We start from the raw sequence: 20,975 nt of genomic DNA on the forward strand, positions 1-20,975 counted from the left end.
TTAAGAGTTTTCTTTCCCCGGGGATGAGAACAGAAAGTGTTCAGAATGACATTGCTTGGTTCTTTCTTCCTAGTCTGTAAAACGGCAATAGTATAGAAACAGAACATTCCTTAGGCAAACACAAATATGCTGCATGAATTTTCAGTTTGGAAAATGCATATTAGACTTACTAGCAGTCATATATAGAACATATTTACAGAGCTTTGATCGCAAATATATTGTTAAAACTGTGCCATGTTATATAGTTGTAATTTTGCCATGAATTTCACAAAGATGGAGAGAAAACACCTTAATTGCTGGCTAGTATGCATCCTGAAACCTGAAAAAGTGGAACAATTATTATGTTGAAATGTGGACCTAACAAGAATAAGCATGAGTACATTTCAGTTCAATTCAAAAGGAAACAGCTCATTTAAATTTCCCTTATGAAGCAAATCATGTAATACTTTTATCTATCTCAAACATACTTAGGCATTGTGCAGGAGAAAAACAAAGTCTTTTTATACCACTGTCTTCCCATTTCTCCTGAAAACCTCTGTTTAGCCTGTATACCTCATAGAATTAAAAAAACATGGTACCCCATCAACTTCTGGAAGCATCTTTTCTGTAATAACATAAAGGACCTCATGGAGGCAAGTGCGTTCTTTATTTCTCTTATCTCCCTAGGTAAAATTTATCCTCTCACTGGCAAGGTCAGAAAATATTATGGCTTGTACTATGACTTCCAGATATCTTAAAGTGCAGCACTAGGAGCTGATTTTTATCATTATAGCTGACCTGTTGAACCATCGTGAAGAGGAAAAAAAAATACTTTCCTATAAATCTCAGGCATTAGCTACAATGTTGGTATTTTGCACACTTTCCCAACTTTGCTTTTATAAAATTAATATGTGCAAGCGTTTTTTTGTGTGTGCAAAGGAAGAAAAAAATCTTAATGAATACATGAATACAGCAAGGTGAATCCCAGTTGTCACAACATACTCCCAAAGTCGGGGTCTTTCAAAAACACTGCTAGTTTTGTTGTGGACAATATCAGAAAAGTAATGCTGCTCTGTTTTGCAAAGTGCACTCAGCCCAAATGTATATGGGAAACAATTCTGTGGCATCCAAAATTCCCATCAACTACTGGTGGCTTAGCAACCCTGCTGTTAAAGGTCTTTGCACAGAAATAGTCAAATATTCTTTGTGCTGCTAAACCCAAAGAGGTGGAGAGGAGATAAAGAAGAAAATGGGAAATAGTCATCATTTTAGAGGAAGTTCACCTCCAAACATGTTATCCCCTTTTAAATAGTATACTGCTTATTTTCCAGTGTAAGTAGCTCTTCTGGATTAGAAGCAGGAGTTACTTTTGCCTCACATAAACTCCAGTGAACCAAATGGAGGACACATCTGTAACAGTGAACTGAAACTCTTGACTTTATTTTGACCACCCACCTCCTATAACAGGAATGGGGATCTTATAATAATACAATTACATGAGCAGAGTGAGGGAGCAAACAAAGCCAAGGCATTCTAAAATGCAGAATATAAAGAAAATAATTCCGCTTTCACCCAGATCATACTGGAGTTTTGAATTAAAAACACGCACCTACTGCTAGAATGGAATACAGTGGAGTTGGGTGACAAACAATCTAACTCTGTGCTGAAGGTTCAGTCTTTTAAAATGTGTTGCCCATATAGCAAAAGGTATTTATTCATATTATTTTGCTCAAGCTCTTTGATGTGGAATGTGATGACATACAAATCAAAACAGTAACTGAGAACCCATCAGAAGGATTCTGACTAGTAGGCAAATGGATACCAATCATTTGTACAATATTTATAGCCTTTGCCTGAACCTGCTTTTTGCCACTGTTTTCCCCCTTCCAAAGGAAGGACAGAGCACCAACAGAAAACCACCGATGAAGTCACTTCTGGCCCACCAACATTTGGCACTTTACACATAGAATGCTCTCAGACTTAATGAGAGTGGCACACTGCAGTATCTACTCAGGCACCTCCCAAGCTACTCCATGGATCACTGCAGGATGACCATGATGCTGTGTTCACACTTTACAAACCCTCTTTCAAACAACATAATTCCAACACCCACATTCAGTCAGTAACATGACCTATTTGATACTCTGAAACCCATCCTCATGGTATGATGGTAGGCACTACTTATTTTCAAGTTCATGTGTTTAAAAGGTAATGCTGGAATCAGTTCTGTAAGCAAAACAATAAAGGAATACGTACTCTCTGTTCTGGTCATATGTTCTAGATGGGAAGAGGCATGATAAGCTGCTCTTGGAACTTAGGCCTGCTTTCGAGCGTCCTCTTTCTAGAGGTAAACTTATTTGTGTTAAAAGCGAAGGGTGAAAACAATGAAGTGCCCAAGTTTCAAATTCCCCCTCCAAAAGTTAAACACAATTCTATCTGTAAAAGTCATGTTGTACACATTGTTACTGTAACTTAGTATGTTTCACAGTTTTGAAAAAGAAACCCAAATATTCCAAAACAGATTATAGAGTGGGCCAGCAACTAAGGTGTTTTAAAATAACTTTTGTCCTGAATAGGTTTTTTTTTTCTCCTTAAGTCCCACGTTTGGCTGTACAACCGATTTTGAAGAGAAATCCAGTTCTTGATCTCTGTGTGGCTTTGTTTTGTTTTTAGTTCACATAGTAAAGCCAATAGACAATATTGAAGAAAGAAAAAACAACAGGGAAGAATATGCGTGACCATCGATCTATGGCATTTACATCAGTCAAGTCAGGGATGGTAATTTTCAACTGAGAGGCACGCCTCCGTAGCCGACTTTTCTTTTGTGCCACATGCCGTTCCAGGGCGTTTCGGCCAAAGCTGTGTCTTGGTAAGCCAGCCTTCCGGTACTGAATACTTGAGGTATCGTACGCCAGCATGGTGCTTCTGGGGTCCCCAAGGCCTATGACAGCTTCAGAGGCAGCCATTTCATTTTTAATTTCAAGTGTGCTCAACAGAATGTTTTCGTGTGGATCCATCTGGAAAACACAAGAGCTTGCCTTAGTGTGCGTAATAAAACAGTAAACTCAACCAATATTCACACAGAACAGAGCTAAGATATCCAAGAGCCCAATCCTATCCAACTTTCCAGCAGGGCCTAGGAGAGGGGGGTAAAGGGGGTAATTTGTACCTGGGCCCAGGGTTGGAAAGGGGGCCCAGGAGCCAAAGGAGGGGGCCCAGAAAGTTCCTGGGATCTGACATTTTCTTATCTCACCTGAACTCGCTGCCTGCGCATGATGCCAGGGAACAACCATGTGCATGCAGTATTAACTGCTGCTGCAAGCCATGCACACCAGGTCCAGGAATGCTCTTTGGCTTGTGGATCCCATAACCATGAAGGGGTGTACAGAAGCTCAGGGACTCAGCTGTGGGGCCACAGCTGCTGCAAAAGTTCATTTTGGTCCATTTGAATGTGAGTCTAAATACGATGATGCTAATTTTCTGCAATGGATTTTCTATATTTCAAAGATTTTAGAGAGACTTAGGAGTGTGTTTGGTTTTTAATATTACTTTATCAAGCTGCCAATGCCACATGGTGAGGTAGTCCTGGGCTCTGCATCAAGAAGCCTAGTAGACCTGGGCTCCAAAGACTATTGTGCCTGTCAGCACCCTCCCCCTGCCCTATTTTGTCCCCCCTGGTCTCCCTGAACCTATTCCCCCCCCCCTTTGGGAAGGGGCCCAGAAGAAACTTTGTACCCCCTGGTAAAATTTCTCTCATTGGCCCTGCTTTCCAGTGTTGATGCAGTGGTGCCAAATGGGACACACACTAGATTCTGTAGTGGGGAGGGGGCAGTCACAGAGACCTCCTCAAGATAGGGAACGTTTGCTCCCTTACCATGGGACTGTATTGTGGCTGCATGAGTGCTGGAAAGTTGGATAGAATTGGGCTCCCAAACACTGCTGATCTACAGAAAGGTATACTTTAAAGCTATATACATACATTTGCTTCTAGAACCTGCAGTTGGAAAGCACAGGCAAATACACTGTATGGCACTATCAGTGGCCACATGTTTGTCTGGCAGAAACCTTAGAAATTTGTGGCACTGCCACGATGTACTTGGCTGAAGTGCTGCACACTGTGGCCTAAAAATTCTGACAAGATCCATCTGCATTCAAATCAAGAATGATCTCAGTCATGCTGCTGCTTTCTCCAGGATGTCTGAATTTTAGCACAGTCCTGTTGTTTTGATGCAGTGCTAAGATCCACTGAAAACAATTCTGAAACTGTCATTTCACTAGAGTTTTGAATTTTGATGTGACGATTAGATACTTTCTATTATCGGAGTGAACAGTGAAAAACGCTTTTACATTTTATGCCTGCACCTTTCTCAAGCTGCAGTGCTCAGGATAACTGTAATAATTTTGAAAGCAAATTCTGTAAAATCCCATCAGAACAGAAGATTGGCCACGGCACCAGGCTGCACTTCAGAGGCAAGAATAACCAGGCATTCATTTCAGAGTCTCATCACATTAAGTGTCAACACGGGTTTTTGTGTATACTGTATACACTATTTGACTCTGCAGATTTGTGTTTTTGAAGTTAAATAATAGCTGTGGAGGGGCACAATGAGGACTGAGACTGTGGCACATGGGGAGGTGATATTTAAAAACTATTCTTCCATGATTCAATGTATATCATGCCCCTGAAGCTTCTGTTAAACCTGCTTCCATTAGTGCCAATGTAAAGTTTAGTTTGACTGTCAAGCACTTCAATTTAATGTTGAAATCAATATTATGTTGATACAGTGTATCTCAATTCCATAAATTCTTTACATGGTCAATTGAAAGTAAATTTATATCCAGAAACTGTAGCAGAGTTTAGTCATCTTTGCCATTTTTCTTAAGGTATCTGAATTGGCAGAGTTATATATTTTATTGGACCAACTTCTAATTGATGCATATTGTACATTTATACTATATAAATTGTGCACAAAAGTAAGAATACAATGCCTTTTTGCATCGCCTGATTGAGAGTTCTAAGGATCTCCCACTAGGAGTTCAAATGTATACACAGTGACAGGACTCTTCCCAACACTACTCCATGCCCAGGGCTTCCTCTTTCATTCCCGTAATGGGGACAACCTCACTTCACTGTGAAGTTTGGTCTACACACAATATTGGAGACAGTTTTGAAATACCAGAGCTGAACAGATTGGGTTTGAAGATTGTACTGTTAGCCCATGTGAGATTTTGTCTCCTAGGTTCAGAAACTTTCATTCTAGACGAACCTAACAAACTAAGGTGAAGTTTAATCAAAGTTACTCAATTCTGCATTCAAATAATAAAAGGCATGTGGACATCTGAGGTAGGTATTGTCTGAAATCATTATAAAACATTTTTCTGGATATGGTAAAATGAACTGTCATATTCACAAAAAATGCTTGTTACATAGCGTGTGTATTGGCCTAAAAGAGATTTAGTGTCAAGCCTATAAAAGAACTGAAATCATTCTGATCAGAATGCCTGGAATAGGTCCCCTTGCACTTCTAGTTTAAATAAACAAAACAAAATTAAAGCATAAAACTTCAGCAGCCCCAGAACGAACATTAATGTATGTATAAGCACAGCCATTTCATTTTTCAAGACATTACTATCCCACTAATGAATTCTGAAGTCCACCAGCCCATCATAAGCAACTAAGCAGGGGTGATTTTTTTCCAATGGTAGATAATTGCTTATTTTAACACATATTTCAAGGCATCAAGCATTAAAGAATTCACCATTTAGCAAACAGTAAATTCTTTAAAATTTAAACAACAGTTAAAAGAAAGGTAGTTAGCCTTATGACAAGTACACAATGACTGGGAAACAAATACAGCATTAAAAAAATTACATCTGAGGTTAAAAAAAAACCCGGAGCATTTATCAATCAGAACAGTTATACTAGGGAGGGTGGGTAGGTTGAATGGGGTGAGTCACACAAGCAGGGTAGCAAAGCTTTTTGAAAATCTCATTTTCCATATCCAGTCAGAGTCCAGACCTCAAAAGTTTAAATCAATTTTCAGCCTTCCACGTACTTTGTTTCAAAGCAAACTGTACAGCTGGGCCAGAGATATTTATATGAATATTTTAACAGTTTATACAATCACACAAGGTGATCTTTTAGAGAATATTGAGTGAAATGCAAAAAAAAGCCTGATAAGCAGACAGATCAAGTTCTCAGATGGCCAGCTTTCAAGTCTTCTATGGCTGATGCAAAGATGCCATTACAACTGCTGCCACTATGAAATGGGAGTAAGTCAACCAGCTGCCACGCGTTTAGAGAATTTAGCAGGGAAAGATAATTGTTTCTGTGCACATGGCATTTAATAACACTCATATTTTTCTTGTAAGAGGTTTTCTGCTGTTGCCAGACAATTGTCTGATAACAGAGCAGCTTGAGAAGGCTGGAGGTCTTTATACATTTTCCAAAGATATGTTCGAAATTACTTGATAGAGGTAAATTAGTAATGGATGAACCTTTAATTGTCTTATTGTGAGGACAGGTGGGATGAAAGTGTGCATTTATTCAAATAAGCCAGTTTTCCCCATGCAGAAATTGGACTAATCCTTGTCTCGTCAGTACCACCTTCATATTACTTCCAAAACAGGAAATGTATAAAGTTATGATACAGAAAAATAATATAAACAAATTGGCCTAATTCAAATCACAGAAAGCAAACTGGCTGATTTTGGGGGGCCTGACAGAAAGCTTTGAGTATAAGTTTAGGAAGGTAACATGGAAATTAACTACAACAAAACAGGTTCACCCATCCCTAATGAAATGTATGCTTGGAACTAAGGAAAAGCTTACAATACAACAGTGAAAACACATCAACTCTGCAGGGCGCCTTTCATCCGGAAGGATCCCAAAGCGCTATACAGACTTTAGAAAGCAACATCACTTCACCAACAAGTGCAATCACCTCTCAGGCAAAATGTGTTGGCTATCTAACATGGTCAAACAACACACTCTGTTTAAGTACAGGAAATGAAGAATGCTGTAGCCAATCAAAACTATGCCGTGAGTAGAGGTGAGTGGTGGGGATGGTTCAGAAGGTAGAAGACAAGTCATAATATAACCAAAATTAGGAGAGAATCCTGGCATTAAGATGCCAGCAAAAAGTGCCATGGGATCTAAAATGACCACTAGTGGTCAAAGATCTTAGTTTTAAGTCTCTAAGGATGAAATCATTAGAAAACAATAAAAGATACCTTTGTTGAATACATTTCTGGACAATGATATGTGCCAATTATTCTTCTGTCCTGTAAGTTAATAAAATCAAGACCAGTTTCCTTAGAGAAAAGGCAGCTGTTAGCTTTCATTAAAAAGTAATGCACTATAGGCTAAGCTTATAAAGTATGCACGAATGAGAAGCACAGGGCTCTCTGAGCCAACAATCAGCAGAGGCTATTCTGGTTAGAAGTGCTGTTGTTGTCTTGGCCCTGACTAGACAACATAAATTCATGATGGAAATGTACTTATTTTCCAACTGGTCGCTTTTGACCCCCCCCCAAAAAAACAATGACATGTAAAATCATTTTGGAGGAAGTGGAAGAACACAGGTGGATTTCAAAGGTGGTGGAAGGAAGCGACAAAGAAACTCTCTTGGCGCTGAAGGGTTATTCAGCCACAGAACAGGATTCCTGATGGAACAAAACAGACTTTAGGCATACGATGGGAAAACTCCACAGGGTAGGGAAAGAAAGGGAAAAAACACGAGTAAGTCATGAAAGTAGATTAATGCCGAATGGTCAAATACTTAAAATGAATATTCATGGACGTATGGTGCAATCACTCTAAATGGTAATGTGATACATGACAAAAATGGAATCAATGGTTGCTCTTAATGAACCTGTGGATCCTGGACCAGAGCATGAGACACAGCTGATCTCCCCAGTACAAACAGCAGATGCATCTAGAGGAGAGGCGATTCCAAGCAGTATCTAGAAACTCCAAAATGATGGCTATCTAAAGGAGCTGTGTGTAACACTGTACGTACCAGCAGTAAACAATCCTACATTCAAAAAATAAGTCTACCCATAATATAAGGAAAGGAAGTGACAATTTTTTAAAATCTAGGCATTGAATTATGAGCTTGCTCATGCCACAATTCTTCCTGCTTTTCTAAGGCTTTATTCATGAAGTTCTGCAGTGTCCTCTTATTCATATCACTTACTATCAAACATGTGTCATATCGATGTGGCATAGCAGTCCAAATATACATACGGTCATGTTCCATTGCTTGCAGGCAGTCTGCTTTTAAAACATGAACTTGGAAACAAAGCCAAAGACAGATACAGCCATAACGTTTGAGCTCTACCTTTGACATCAAATGGAACAAAACAATGTGAGAGAGCTGTGTAATGTTGACTGGACTGGCTGCACTATCCTCAGCCAAAGAGGATGAAAGGAAAGTAACCCATATTACTCATTCAGCATTTCACCTCTACTCATGGCCTGCAGCCAAAGCCATTTCAAATCAATATGTGAATTGCAGCCTTCCTTGCTGCAACTCTTGGCAATAAGCATCTCACTCTGCCCACTCTCTCTCTCCTGCTGCTGCCCTTCTCCTCTTTTTCTAATTCAGCTGGATTGTTCAAACTTTCTTGCCTAGACCCTCTTTCCCCCCTCTGGCAGCTGCTTTTTCCATTTGCTGCCTCGTCTTTTGCTACAGTCCTATTCCACACTTCCTTCCTAAGGCCAACTTACCACAAGTACCCTTCTGGAAAATCTGAGTCAATGGCAACCAGAGACACTTACGTTCAAAGCAGTTCTGTGAATGGCACCAAAATCCTTCTATACCTGCTCTGTGACACTTCACCACCACTGTTACAAAACCCATACTATATTACATTATCTGTTAATGGGTCTTGACACACGTTCTCGCACTAAGTCTAAATCTTAAGGCTTCACTCCAACTTGACAGCCTGCTTATCCATTTAGAAATGATTAATATATATTTTAAGTTTTAAAAAGATATTGAAATGAAGCTTTTAGGAAGCATTTGCGATTTTAAAAATACATTTAAATAGTGGCATTATTCATATCAATCTTCCTAAGGAAAATCAAGTGACAAGCAACAAGTAGTTGATTACCATCAACAATTGGTTTTTACCAATGGATACTGATAGGAGCCGCTACCCTTCAGCACTACTTGCACAAATGCAGCTGAAACCTAATTCCACAGTCACCATTGGTCAGACTCATTATGTTTCTAATCTGCAACTTGTACAAAAAACTGCACACCCTGTTTAGCAGGGACGAGATGGGATGAATCTGCATTTCACAGGTGCCTATGCCTCTTTCATATCACCTGCAACTATCTCAGGTCAAGATCACCTGTTTCCAGTCTAGATATCACTATGTTCCAGTAATGACTGTTAAAAGGCATGGCACTGGAAGGCCAGCTGCCAGAGCGCCTTCCTACATCAGCACTGTTTTGTCTGAGCAGATATTACCAAAGTAGCATGGGATTCAGCAGTGCAGGAGCACTTGCTATAATACTTGCATAACAAATTAATTGATCTTTGTGTTCAATGATATGTGATTCAGTTTTGCAGCATCATCCAAGAACTACCTAAAGTATCCATAAATATCATACAAAGGAGACGTAACCAAATAGTTCAGTAGTTCCTGCTTAGTACACATATGGCACGAAAGAACTGGGAAGAGAGTGTCAGCCCAGGCACTAGGCTGGTGACAGAGCCTTGGCCCTTTGAGCTGTGCTGCAAAAAGGCAGTAATGTTAGTCGATCAGTGGTGGAGCACTCTCTGTTTTCTCCCATGCCACATTCTATGCGACGGTGTAAATGTAGGCTAGCCACATATAATGAGGTGAGGTAGACTGTCTGCTCAGCAATTAGAGCAAGTGGAAAAAGGAATCAGTCACTTAGCCACACAGACACAATCCAGCTTAGTACAACACAGTCTATACACTTTGGCTCTGGGGTAGAAGGCTTGACACTTTACATAGCTGTATTCTGCTGCATTGCTTAGATGGTTGTATTTCAGGAGTTTACTTGTAACAGCTGCAGCTGAACGTGTTCTCTATTACAACATCTTAAAAATAAGAATACTTTTTGAATGACTTTCTGTCATGGTCAGAATGAATTATTTCCTCTCTGAAAATACTGGAGGACAGACTCTGAGATTACACAACAAGGCTGATGTGTCTTAACCAAGTCAGGACTGCAAACACACTGTCCTTGTGTAAATTAAAGGTGGCATTCTGAGATACACCGCTACACATCATTCTGAGATCCCCACCCTACACAGCTGGCCTGACCTTTTTTCTGATGACTGCAGGAATAGTGCTACAGACTGTGCAGGAGGTTACCCTGTGACCTTTTTGGTAAAAGGCCACAGGCTAAGTCTGCTGCCACCACCTCACATTACATTCACAGCAAATCCTACATAATGCTAGTGGAGAGATGGCCACCAATGGCTTGCACACTGCTGATTCACAGCAGATATAACCACAGTGTAAAGTTAAGAGTGGTAGTGGCCTTTCTATGATTTTAAAATGATGCCTTTAGTGATATATGAATGCAAATTGAATGTCAATGACCAAGGGGGTCATTTGCTGCAGAGTGCTTTCACCCTCACAACATTTGGCAGCTCTCTTGCAACTTGCAAGGTGCAGAGCACAACCTCTTAGCCTCTTAATCTATGCCCAAATGCTTAGTTTCACATGAAAGGCTTGAAAGGTGTGCTCAACTAACCATTTCAAAGCTAGAGAAACAATGCAGAAGTCGTTCTGGATAAAAAGCAACCTCTGTTTGGATTTTGGCTTACTGAAGAACTGACGCAAGCCAACACTTGCAAGGCTCAAAAACAAGGTTGGAAGAGATCACCTGGCTAAGATTTTCCTTTGTGTTTGACATCTGCTAAGCCACATTTTGCTCCTCTCCCTACCATTAAATGTATACCACTGACCATTATTGCCAACAGAAGTATCTTCAGAGATTATATCACATGAAATATAAATAAATATGTTCTTGTGATAACTGTCAGCCTTTATTTATCATAGTTAAACCTTTATTATTTAAAGTCTGTATTTCTTCTCATTCCTATTGCCACTGGGATGCCAGCAAAATGGTGGTCCTGTTGTGTGTGCTCCCCTTCTGCTGTTATCATTTACAAGATTTTATCCTAACAGAGGATCATCACATGAAGATGCCTGCACCCATTCCACGTGGTCACCAGTATCCCTCTGGCAACTGTATTATGGACCTCCTGTTAGCTACCATTATGTCATGATGCAAATCTCAGCTCCTCATTGCTGCCCTGGAAGTGAGCCAATGATAGAGTACACTACTGGGACTTGCTCCAGCAAAGTAGCAGGATGGTGGAAAATATATAGATAGATACACACTATATACACTACAACACTATATAGTAGTATATAGCAGGTCTGATGTGTGAACAGTGTTTATCTATCTATCTTCCACCATCCTGCTACTTTGCTGGAGCAAGTCTAAGTAGACCTGGGAAGACGGATTAAGGCTGAGAAAGAGGATAAGAATATGTTTTTATTTGTTTTTAAATTATGTTTTTTATGTTGTAAGCTGCCTTGAGTCCCTTTGGGGAGAAAGGCGGGATAAAAATAAAGTTGTTATTATTATTATTAAGATATTGGTGGTGCCACTACTGTCAATACCACCCCCTTCCTGGCCTTGATCCACTCTCCCCTCCATGCACATACTGACTTACTGATGCTGGTGCCCTTTCTTTGGCCACTAGTACACAGTTGCAGTTGCTTGCAGCAGCATCTTAGCTGCGCTGAATGGTCACACTTTGAGATAACTATAAAGGTAGTTGTGCTGCTGGAATACTAGTTCTGCAATCCTATGCACATTTACCTGTGAGTAGGCCTCAATAGACACAATGCGACTTCTGAGTAGACATGCACAGGATTATGTTGTAACACTTTTCTCAGCCTTTCCACTCCATTTTCCCTTCTCCTGTTTTCTCCTATTGATGGGAAAAGTTAACATAAAGTCCCCCCAGTCAAGTGCTTGAGATGGGGACACTTTGTTAACTTTTTTCAGTTAAAGTCAGGCACAGTGGTAGGGGGAGAGCAGGGCTTACGGGTTTCATTCAGTGCTTGATTTGCTGGTATGCCTGTCTGTCTTTTTTAGTTGCAAAGGTGCACAGCTCTACAGGCACACTACAACTCCTTCAGAAATGATGCCTACCCTCAAAATTCATTGAGTTTCAATTGTTCTATGAGGCCTCTTTTTATGATATGTCTGTCTCCAGCCCAAAACTGGGTGAGTGATAGTAATGAGATTCCACTGTATTCTGCCAGGGTTCTTCTGATTAAATATTTCAGCTCAGTTGCTATAAAAAACTGCAACTTCCTATGGAATTAATGTCTTAAAAGATGTAGCTAATTTGCAATAGCACATTAAGAGTTTTGTGAGCTCCAGAGCAGCTTTCTCCTGTCCTCCTTTCTGAGTTTGATGCTGCATGCGGTTGTCACTTGGTGCTGGGCAAGAAACATGCTTCAGCTTCTCAAGTCATGCTGACTGTAGATATACCATACATAATGCAGAAACTACTGAGCAGAAAATTATTTACTGTATCAGAAATATGCGAAGTACTCATAAACAGCAGGCAATGCGTCCACACAATATGCTTCATCGAAATGTGTAAATGGTACTACTGCCACTCCAGAGGACTTTTAGTGGTTTGGTTCAGAGGATCAATACTGACAGTTTTAGAACGTATCTTGCAAAGTATGAATTACCAAAGGAAGTAACTTTTTTACAAATGTCTCCACCAAGGGGCAAACCTATTTGTATGCTATTGATCAATTATATTGTGGGATAAAAATAAAAGGCTGGACAAGAAAAACATGCAACTTGGAGTAGGCTTGAGGTACACATAAACTGCAGTCAGTGGAAGTAACAGAATTTACTGTTGCCTGGGCAACTACAATTCTGAAATCTTCCCAGCCCAGCAACATTCATCCAGAATGAATATGCAGGACAGCACCAAGGACTCCAGTAAAAGAATGGAGGTTGCAGAATAATAGAATCTTTTCTTCTACTGTTCACTGCTTAGCAAGACTCTTTTACTTCCATATGAATACAGTTGTTTACTAGGCTGTAATATGTTAAGACCAGGGGTGCTCAAACTTTCAACTTTAGGGATCCTGGACCTTTAAAATTGTGTAGGAGAGATAATTTCAGCAGGTGCAGCTTGTCATCTGTGGGATGACAAGTTGCACCTGCTGAAATTCTCTCTTCTATACACTTGTTAAAGGTCCAGCATCCCTAAAGTTGAAAGTTTGAGCACCCCTGGTTAAGACTATTATTGCTATCGTACTAGCCTTCATATAAGAAAACAAGAACATGCAGGATGCATCAAACGAGTGAGGGCATTAGCAAGAGAGAAGAGGTACTAATGGTCCCGAAAAAGAAAATGAGGTGAGTTCAGGATGTTAGGTCTCAGCCCAAAAGAAGCTCTCCAGGAGGAAAAATGCAAAGCTAAGAAGTTATTGCTATAGATTATTCATCCTGCATGGAAAATGAAGAGGACAAATGCTGCTCATTGAAGGAACCTGTTGCACATAACCAGGAGCAAAGCAAATCTGAGATAGTATGGTGACCAGGTAGTGTGAAAAGACATATGGATTAAGATTCAAAGATGTCTGAAAATATGTAGATGCACTGCTTTTAAAAATAACTAGTAAGCCAAGAGCAGAAGAACAAAGCTCGACCTCAGTATAAACTGGAGACTGTAGATTACACTAAACAAGCAATTGCTTTAAAATACACATATACACAGACAATTGGGCTTATACAAATGTAAGACAAACAGAAATACAACCAAGGATAAACTTTTCAACCATCAGATACTCCTTATAAATCTGTGAAAAGTCTAACAAAGTCTAAATGGAGCCACTGTTACTCCTCAACATTAAACATAAACTGTAACTTATGACTCCATCCTAAAACCTCAATAGTTAACTCCTCCATAATAATAAAACCAAGGAGAATATATCTTTATCAGAGAAAAACAGCACAAAAGGCTAAATTAACATGGGTTTAAACTACACCTACTGGATCAACTCATGAATTCTGACATTGCAGCATATATTATTTATTTATATATGACTCTGTTGGTTGCTTTTCTACTGAAATAATTTAATGTGACTTACAATATAATGAATGTTGAGAACGCAGTGGATATTTTATCTGGGTTTTACTAAAGCATTTCATACAGTACTATACAATATCTTATGGTTAGAAAGCCAACATAAGATGTCTTGGACAGTTGGTACAATCAAATGGATCAAAAACTGGCTATCTAACCGTATTAAGAGAGTAATCGTAACTGGCAGTCCATCTAGTTGGGGAGAGATTTCCAGTGGGTTCCAGGGATCGCAATTCGGTCCCATTTTGTTTTATATCTTTATAAAAGATCTGGAAGACAAAGTAGAGAATACGCTAAATAAGTCTTTTAGTTTCTACTAATTAGGGAATGGTGAGCAGAGCTAGAACTAGCATAGTAATTAAAAAAATAACTGTCAATGCCTCTGAAATTGGAAGACAGGCGATTATTTCTAAATTAACAAAGAGAGACAGAGGAGAATAACAGAACACAGGAGGTTCAACGAAAAAAAAACACAGAAGAGGAGTTTTACTAATCATGACTGTATCATACATCTGAAATGATCTGTGCCATTTGGAAACTGCATTGTGCATCTTGTAGAGAAGCCAAAGGCATTACAATATGGAAAGGCAGAAGAGAAAACACAATCTCATATAAGAGTAAAGTATAAGAACTACATGCATAGAGAGACTGAGAAAAATAAAGAGACAAGGAACACACGCCAATCAACTGTAGGAGATCCCAACTCAAATGTGGAGGATTATGTGCCATTAAAGCCTGAGTACGGAAGAGCACTGAAAAAGAGATATGACATTTCTAAACAAAAATAAACCCCAAACAGTTCAGACAAAATAAGCATTGTAATACTGAGGTCTTGGCACTGAGTCCCCAGGTCAAATGCGCAATGCTAGCACTGAGTAAGCAGACATTTAGAGCACAGCAGATGGAGAATTCATGAAATTTCATGGAAGAGGAGCTTTCCACCTGAAGAAGCATGAATCAAAATGCAACATGTAGAATATAATTTGGTTTAACTAATCTATGACTGCATGGTTTCTGGATTACGAGCTGTGAAATTACCATATGGGCCCAACCTGATGCCTCTTTTACTGTCAAAACTGGATTAAGTGAAGAATTGAGATGTAGGGCTAAAGAAACAAATACAAAGCTTACATGTTGGTAGTTCTAATGTTCCCAAATAGGAGGTACTTGAAAAGACTAGAGTGCAACAGTGAAACGGATTCTGCAGCATGCTTAGTGATTCTTGGGTAAATCTTAACCTTCTATTCCAGCCTCTTGGTAGGGTCTTCCATTTTTCTCACTGGAGTATACAGCAGAACAATCTCTACAATGCATGCTTCTCAGCAGATACCCATGGAACAATACAATGACTGATGCCTATATATGTTCTTTGCAGCACCTGCAGAGTTCATGCTGGAGCCACACTGCTCATACATTTTCCACTTTTACTTGCTCTGATTCTCCTTCTATTTGCCAGGAATCTAACAATAGTACCTGAGTCAGCATCAAGCTACTGCATTCTGGTCAATAACAACAAGCTATCTCCAATGAAGTCAGGAGGTGAGGACATGCAATTACTAGAACTGTAACAACGAGATAGAAACTTGAAGATTCTGAGCTTGGTAATTAGTAGGTTGGCTGGAAGGTTTCGTACTTCTTGTCAAGACTTTTATTGATTAAAGGTGGATACAAAAAAGTTATAGAACAAATCTAGCTCAGAACGAGAAGCCAACTGGCATCAAACCAGTCTGACAGCAAGAGAAACCTATCCAGGTCAACCAGTTTCATAATTTCATTGGTTCTGTGCAGCATTTTTCTCATCTTTTATCCATGGCTAAGAAATCAGGCAAGGCCCACCCTCTACTATTCTAATTCCTTTACATCACTATGACTAGTGTTATGCTTTTCAAACCACAATCTGAAATCTGTAGTTAGCATTCAATTTGGTGTCGATATAAAAATAACCCGTGTGTGTTTATGCACATGTGCAAATACATGTGCATGTCAGCCACTATAAATTGAGTGACTAGAACTGTCACATTAGAAACGGAAAGTTGACTGCTAATTTGTCCTCTGGAGAGTCTTCAGAGAGAGTGAAGTCCCTGCCCCTTAAAAACAATACTCTGCCCTATATCTTTGTGATTCTACACTTCCGTCTGAACTATTTTTAATCCAATATATTTTACACATGGCCTTTTCTAACAAAAAACACCACATCTAAACAAATCTGTACTTTGATAAATATAGCACAATAGACTTCCTGGGGCAAATGGCACTTTGGAGGGATACTTGGTTGTAATCAGTAGCATAGCTAGTGGGGGGCAGGCGTGCAGGCTGACCCAGGTGTCACCGTCAATGGAGGGGTGACACCATTAGTGACCAAATCTTCAAAAATCGAGGCTGTTACGAATAATACCATCATGTTATATAACATTTGATGTGCAATTTACAGCAGAATGCAATGAAAAAACCAGAGTGAAATAGCTTTGTTCTATCAAAAGTTATGTCCCAAACACCAGAAAATAAAAATACAACTGTCTTATGTAACAAAAAGTTGATTTCCTTAAAATGGACCAATGAGACTGATTGTCAGAAGAGCCAATCAGATGTTATTATGACACATCATGGAATCAATAAGATGTTAGTAAGGTGACACCCAGGGGTGTGTGGGACACCACTAGTGACCAAAATTGTGAAAATTGAGGTTGTTAGGAATAACACATCATTTGATGCATAATTTATAGCAGAATGCAATGAAACAAACTGCATTGGAATATCTGTGTCCTATCAAAAGTTATAGTGAAATAATCAGAGAAAGAAAACACAACTGACTTACGTAACAAAGTGGATTTCCTAACTCAAAACTGATCAATAAGTTTGAGTGTTCTGAGAGCTAATGAGGTGCTGTTATGACATAGCAGGGAACCAATCAGGTGTTAGCATGAGTCATCTCTCACTTCCATGTATCAGAGCTAGTACTCAAACTCCTATTCAGTTGAGTGGGTGTCATCACGTTCGCCACTGTTTTTTGTTGGTTACTGAATTGTTCGGTGACCTGTACTGTTCTATTAAAATAAATAAATTAAAGTTAATGGGAGGTGACACCATGAGTAACCAAACTGGGTGACACCAACCCTAGTGATGCCACTGTGGGGAACGTTGGGTGTTGTCAGTAACTGACTTAGATAACTATTAAAGTGGATTGTAAATATTCATGGTGGTCTACAGTCTATTCAGTGGTTATAAAACATGATAGCTACATTTGAACCTCCAGATGCAGGGGCAGTATGTCAAATATTCCGGGGAGCAATAGCAGGAGAGGGCACTGACATTCATCCATTGTTTGCAGTGAAATATTCAATGCATTTATTTTCTGGTCATTATTATTACTCATTTCATGTCATGACTATTACTATCTCTCAGTCTCACCGACCTCACAAGATTGCTGTGAGGACAAAAGAAGGGGAGGAACAGTGCACACCACCCTGAGCTCCTTAGAGGAAGTGTGGTATAAAAATGTGAAAAAATACTTTAATTATTTAAGTAATTTTATTGTATGGAAGGTATCAAAAATTTATGGGCCCCAGGCATCAAGTGCCCTAGCTACGCCACTGGTTGCAAGTTCTGAAACCCTTTTATAAGGTTTGCATCTCAACTTTAACTTTGCAGTCCATGGAGCTCCTCACTTCATGTGTATAAAAGGGAGACACATTTATGCATTTAAGGAAGACATATTTATGCACAGGCAAGGAAAATAAAGCACACAAGTTGAGTTTTCACTACTGGAGCTTACAAAGCCACAAGGGCAGGCCAGCCTTGAGTGCTGTATAAAAAACAGAGAAAGTTGGTATATAAATACTGATGTATGTATTTTCAATTCGGTTTTAGAAGCTGTCTATCTTACTGGGTGTGAGAGCTGTAATAATGAACATTCTTGTTACCAGGTTCTCTTACAAGTACATAAATGCTTCTATGGACCATGGTCATTTTCATACTGTAAGTTGTTTTTTTTGTTTTTTTTAAAAAAGACATTCTATGGATTTGTGTGAAGTTTTTCTTTTTCATACCACACTGAGAGAGCTTTTCTCTTTTAACACCAAAATGCTTGAACAAGATTAGAGATGGCAGGTGTTTGAGGGAGGACCTTTAATGCACTTGTCATCTCAGGAAGTCAGTCTGGAAACTGCTGTAATCATTAGTTTTTTTCTACCCAGTGATCACCTCTGTGCCAGAAAATGTATACAGTTTATCATTTGAAGTGAAGTATGTTTTTTTTCCCCTCCTGCAAGTATACTGTTTGAGAAGCTCATACATACAGCAGCTTCCCAACTGCATGTACAGATCAACTTTGTACAGGAGAAACACATTTGAAATGACTCTTGGAGTTCATGGCTTCAGAGCCCAATCCTGAGCTTGGTGCGTATTGTCGCAAACATGCCATAAGGCACGTTTGTGGACCCTACCAACAGTCAAGCGCCAGTGGCAGCCCAGCACTGGCTGGTGCTGGGCTACTGCCTGGAAAGCACCTGACATCCATTGCTCAGTGGTCACGCGGATGGCTGAGCAGTGGGGAGGTAAGCAGGGGCATGGGGGAAGGTGGGGAGGAGGCATTTTGGGGAGGGGGGAGGTTGGCAAAGGGCAGGGAGGAGGTGTTCTGGGAGGTGGGGAGAAGGCAGGGGAGGCGTGCCAGGGGAAGGGAGCGGGGAAGGAGGCGGGACCAGTGAAGCAACGCTCCACCTGATCCAGAGTCTCTGTGTTGGACTCACCGCCCTGCATGGAGGCTCTTGATTCATGGCTGACCTTTTGTTGGCGATGAATTGAGTAGCCCCATTGTGGGGCTACTCTGTTTACCTGAAGGAAGGGGATGAAAGTCCCCTTCTCTCAAGGAGCCACCGGCGACTGCCTGGAGTGTGCAGGATATGGCAGCCATTTTTGGCTGTCAATTATCCCAAAATCAAACTATTGAATTCTTGAAATTATAATACAGGTGTTTCTTATTTAATATCCAAAAATTAATCCATAGTCCAGCTTTAAAGGCATCAGGTGTTTTTAAAGGAAGCATTTGGTGATTTTCCCCCATTTATGAATCTTTGTCATGTTATGTCAATGTTGAAAAATTCAAATTTTTTTTTTAAAAAAACATTAATATGAGTGTCAGGCCTGGGACACGGGGGTCCCCCGGGGTCGCAAGAAGAAGCAGCAGCAGCAGCAGGACACCTCAGGGTCTGGCCTCAGCAATATCAGCCCAGGCCGAGTGGCCTCACTAGGATTGTGAGGGAAGGGGGTTACATCACCCAGGTCCTTCTCCCCACAATCTGCAACTCTCCTAATCCCAGGCTGCTTTGGCATCTGCTCCAGCCAGTGTCCTAGCCAGTTCTGCCTTCATCCCTGGCCGGGTAGGGCTTTAAGCTGGAGACCAGCCCCCTTAGGCTCCGCCCCTTCCTCCCTGTGAGGGTTATAATGCTGGCCACCTGAGCCTTCCCTCCCTCTCCTCACCTGTGCCTCACTCTCCTGCTCTGCCTGCCACCCAGGCTGCAGGGACTGCTTCCCACCCCCTCGCCTCTAGAGTGGACTGGGCTTGTGGGCAGTGTTGCCCCTGCAGACTGGCAAGCAAGGGGGCAACAGCGAGCCCTAGAGCTTTGAGCCATCTGCTGGGGATCAGCCTAGTCGGTCAGGGACTGGCTTGGTCCCCACAGTCCCAGCACCGGGCTTAGGAACAGGCTAAGTTTACCACTGAACCCCCAGTCATGGCTTGCCCTGGCTTGCTTCCAGGAGTCTGCAGGCCAATTTCCTCTGGCCTTGTTACTGCCCTCCCAGCGGGCATGAGGGTCGGCCTGTGGCAGCCCCACGGCTCTGTTTCCCCTGCCAGCTGCAGGGGCTGAGGCAGATTCTCTCCTGCTGCTGCTGCAGCAGCTACCCAGCCTGGGGACTTGCTCCTTGGTGGCTCTACTCTCAGGTAAGTCAGGGAAACCCTGACAATGAATTCTTAGTATTTGGGCAGTGCAAGAACAGCTGGAAGAGCCTACCTTCTTCCTTGAAAATTTCCTTTTTGACAGAGTATTGCAGAATTGGGTAGAGGCTGCAGTAGGTCCCTTCTTGTTTGCCTACCCATTAAAAAAACCAGAGAACAGTCTGCATCCTAAAACTCTGCAATTCGTTGCAAAAATGTTTACCTTATTAGGGACCAGCAAAAACTGTAAATGGGATTCAACCTTTAACTGAAGGCAAGCAAGGCCTCAGGTGGAGGGCTTATGAAGGGAAACTGAATCTTCAGTAGTCCACAGACATGGGTTGTTTGCTTCTCCTTATTAAGAGGAGAAAAGTTTGTGCTTATGCTTTAGCAGAATGCTGTGTTTTAATATTTTGCAATGCCTATCGTGCTTCTCCCCAGTTCTTTTTTTTAATGACAAAAATGACCAAAAAACCCAGCCAAACCCGGATATAAATAAGTAAACATTGCAAATCTCAGAACAGAAATTGGGTGTATCACTGATTGCTCCCCCCCCCCCCCCCGTGTTATAGAGTCTGGGCACTTTTTCAAGGGAAGAGCAGCCATCCTGGAACTTTGGAATACCACAGGAATTCAGAGGGAGACAAACTCAGGTTCTCAGCTCAGGCAACAAGATGATGGTTCACAGCAGCCTTACTGGTGTGTTTGGCTGGAGGGAACAGAAAGAGGCTGCAGCTAGAGAATGACTGAAGCTTGGAGACTGTGAGCACAAGGCTGCAATGATGAGTGTTGCCCACAGCAACATCTCTGTGATTAGATGAGTCAAAAAAAATGTGTTTAGCACGAAGGCAGAGTTGTTACCCAATTCTGGTTTCTGTCTATA

At 40.8% G+C, this 20,975-nt stretch overlaps 1 protein-coding gene across 4 annotated transcripts in view; it reads right to left on the reverse strand.

Annotated features, from left to right (window-relative positions):
• Positions 1-2,648: 2,648 nt before the first annotated feature.
• The window catches only part of GABRB2 (gamma-aminobutyric acid type A receptor subunit beta2), a 145,312-nt gene continuing 126,985 nt past the window's right edge, over positions 2,649-20,975 (reverse strand). For 2 of the 4 annotated variants that reach the window (XM_066614079.1, XM_066614078.1), the window contains one exon: positions 2,649-2,996. In XM_066614079.1, coding sequence (XP_066470176.1) covers positions 2,649-2,996 — 348 coding nt within the window. Of the gene's footprint in view, positions 2,997-9,314; positions 9,321-14,321; positions 14,433-20,975 lie in introns of all 4 variants that reach the window. The other 2 variants (XM_066614077.1, XM_066614076.1) reach the window with 2 other exon arrangements.

The sequence above is a fragment of the Tiliqua scincoides genome, chromosome 2, assembly GCF_035046505.1.
Source record: "Tiliqua scincoides isolate rTilSci1 chromosome 2, rTilSci1.hap2, whole genome shotgun sequence".
In the NCBI taxonomy this organism is placed as follows: Eukaryota; Metazoa; Chordata; class Lepidosauria; order Squamata; family Scincidae; genus Tiliqua; species Tiliqua scincoides.